General features: G+C 55.3%; 1 protein-coding gene across 1 annotated transcript in view; it reads left to right on the top strand.

The window, feature by feature from the left end:
- Positions 1-3,237, top strand: part of MYO7A (myosin VIIA) — a 107,839-nt gene that overhangs the window by 46,497 nt on the left and 58,105 nt on the right. The window contains exons 17-18 of the mRNA XM_010831775.1: positions 503-640; positions 2,963-3,142. Coding sequence (XP_010830077.1) covers positions 503-640; positions 2,963-3,142 — 318 coding nt within the window. The remainder of the gene's footprint in view (positions 1-502; positions 641-2,962; positions 3,143-3,237) is intronic.

The raw sequence follows: 3,237 nt of genomic DNA on the forward strand, positions 1-3,237 counted from the left end.
GCTCAGCTAGGTACATGGCACTATCCCATCTTGGAAACTGAGGCCCAGTGCTGCTTAGTGACCTGCCTAGAATCACAGGGCTCAGAGGTGGTGCGCTAGGGTTTGAATTTAGGTCTGTCTAACCTGCCTCTAGAGGTGACCCCATTGTCCAGAGATCTGGCCACTCATTTATACGGCAAAGAGAGGACAGAGACTAGAGAGGGGCTGCATGTGTCTTGCCCGGAGTCATTCAGTGCCAAAAGTGGGACCCCAGGGCGCCTTACTCTCTGTTCAGTGCTCCTGGACCCAGAATCAGGGAGGCTTCCCAGACGGGGGTGTATTTAGGGGGTCTAAGTTCCAGCCCAGACCAGGTGGTCATAGGAAAACCTACGTGTCCAGCCAGCCTGCTTCCTTGGGAGGCTCTCTCTCAGGCCCTGACTGCTGACCTCCTCTCCTGCTTCCCTTCTGGAGGGCCGGAGGGGCGAGGGTCAGCCCCTCCCATCACTGTGGTCCATCCCCCCAGGGCGCCGAGACCAGGAAGCGCTCTCCCACACTCAGCAGCCAGTTTAAGCGGTCGCTGGAGCTGCTGATGCGGACACTGGGTGCCTGCCAGCCCTTCTTCGTGCGCTGCATCAAGCCCAATGAGTTCAAGAAGCCCATGGTGAGCAGCCCTGGCAGGGATGGGGGGTGGGGGTAGACAGCTGGGAACAGCCTGAGGGATGGGAGGGGCCCGGCCAAGGGAGCAGGGTGGACTGGGCCCTGGGAGACTTTGCCCCCTGAGGGGATTGGCAGGGCCCCCGAGGGGCTTACAGAACAAACTTCCTCTTTATTGGGGACAGCCCAATTCCCTGAAAACAGCCTGGACTCTGTAGTAGTGGGCTAAACGCAGATTCAAATCCTGACTCAACCACCTTCCCGCAGGGTGACTGTAGAGGAATCAATTGTTTCTCTCATACCTCAGTTACCTCTCAGATGGAAATAGGACTGCTTGTCCCCACCTCCTGGGAGTATTCTGTTCAATGATGCATGCAAATTGCCTGGCGCCTAGGAAGGAACTCAGTAAATGGTTCTTGCTGTGGTCCCAACTTTGAAAGTCCCCTCTCCTTTGCTTCTGCCAATGATTACCTCCTCCTGGAAGCCTTCCTGGATTCCTCTGACTGGTTAGGAATATTTTCATTTCTGACTTTTCTGAAAAACATCTGTTGAGCCTTTTCTGTGTTTCCAAAACAGAACCGATTAGATTGTCTCTCCATAGTCTCATTCAACTTTCTCAACAGCCAGTGAGGGAGGGATCTTTATGGCCCCATATTTGAGATTTGGTGGGCTTCCCTGGTGGCTCAGACAGTAAAGAATCCACCTGCAATGTGGGAGACCTGGGTTTGATCTGGGTTGGGAAGATCCCCTGAAGGAGGGCATAGCAACCCACTCCAGTATGCTTGCCTGGAGAATCCCCATGGACTGAGGAGCCTGGTGGGCTACAGTCCATGGGGTTGCAAAGAGTTGGACACGATTGAGCGACTAAACGTGCATTTGAGATGTGGGACGGGAAGCTTGAGGAGGTTGGGGACTAGAGGTCACAGAGCCAGGAGCCTGGACTACCCCTTGCTAGGAGCGCTCTCCTACCACAGCTCTGGGAGGTGTTGTTTACCATTAGACACTTCCCAGAGATAGGAGGGGAGGCCTAGGGGAAGTTGGGGTCTGCGGAGGGACGGAAGGCGGGAGGCCAGCGCTGGGCCAGGGAAAGTGCCTGTACGGAGAGGAAACAGGTGGCGGAAGTCAGCCTTCCGCCTGCTGGCCCTGTCCCCTGTCCCCTGCCTAGAAACATTCCCCAGAGTGGGCTGGTCAGTCCCTCTAGGGCTCAGGATCCGGTCTGCAGGGGTGTGAGAATCAGAGGGCTCCAGCAAGCTGCCCTCTAAGGTAGGAGGTCCAGGGCCCTACAGTTGGGCACCATTTCTCCTGCTCTCAGATGCCTCTCGAAACTTCTTTGGGCCCAGACCTCAGCATCTCTGTCCTGGACCTGGCTACAAGACCTCCTCTCTGAGTCTCCTGCCTCCCAATCCCTCACTCCCATTCCCCTCCCCACTGCAGGGTCTCGAACTCAAATCTGACCTGGTCACATCCCCCCATGTGACTGGAGAGGCCTTTCCCAGCCTTTCCACCAACCCAGCGGCCATCACAGAAATGACTGTGCCTTTGCACGCGTTTGCTGCTCCAGCACTCTTTCCTGTCATGGTTGTTGTACAGCTGCTCAGCTGTGTCTGACTCTTTGTGACCCTGGACTGCAGCACGCCAGGCTTCCCTGTCTTTCATCATCTCCTGGAGATTGCTCAAATTCATGTCCATTGAGTCAGTGATATCATCCAACCATCTTGTCCTCTGTTGTCCCCTTCTCCTCCTGCCTTCAGTCTTTCCCAACATCAGGATCTTTTCCAGTGAGTTGGCTCTTTGCATCAGGTGGCCAAAGTATTGGAGCTTCAGCTTTGGCACCAGTCCTTCCAGTGAATATTCAGGGTTGATTTCCTTTTGGACTGACTGGTTTGATCTCCTTGCTGTCCAAGGGACTCTCAAGAGTGTTATCCAGTACCACAGTTCAAAAGCATCAATTCTTTGGTGCTCAACCTTCTTTATGGTTCAACTCTCACACCTGTACATGACTATTGGAAAAACCATAGCTTTAACTACGTGGACCTTTGTCAGCAGGGTTAGAACAAAGCTAATCTTCTCTTTCACGAAGCCCCTCAAGATGTCCCAATTAGGCTGTCTCTCCTCTGTGCTCTCAATGTACTCAGCTCATCCCGAGTGAGGGTCTCATTCTGTGCTGCCTGGTGGGTTTGGACTGCAGATCTGGGTTTGGTCCCGCCTTTGCTCCTCATGTGCTGTGTGACCTTGGCCTCTCAGGACCTCTGGGGTCGGGAAAACACAGCAGGGCTGGTCTCCCAGCGGGAGCCTTCAGCATTGATGCCCTTGGCTCCTTGCCCGACAGCTGTTCGACCGGCACCTGTGTGTGCGCCAGCTGCGGTACTCGGGCATGATGGAGACCATCCGCATCCGCCGAGCTGGCTACCCCATCCGCTACAGCTTCGTGGAGTTTGTGGAGCGGTACCGAGTGTTGCTGCCTGGCGTGAAGCCGGCCTACAAGCAGGTACGCAGGCCGAGGGCAGAGGTGGCGGGAGGAAGGGTTCCAGCCCTGGGCTGGGCAAAAGTCCCAGTTTTCTTACTGGAACACTGTGCTGGGCACAACATCAGCTTGGCCACCTC

Source organism: Bison bison, unplaced genomic scaffold (assembly GCF_000754665.1).
Source record: "Bison bison bison isolate TAMUID 2011002044 unplaced genomic scaffold, Bison_UMD1.0 scf7180017864531, whole genome shotgun sequence".
Lineage (NCBI taxonomy): Eukaryota > Metazoa > Chordata > Mammalia > Artiodactyla > Bovidae > Bison > Bison bison.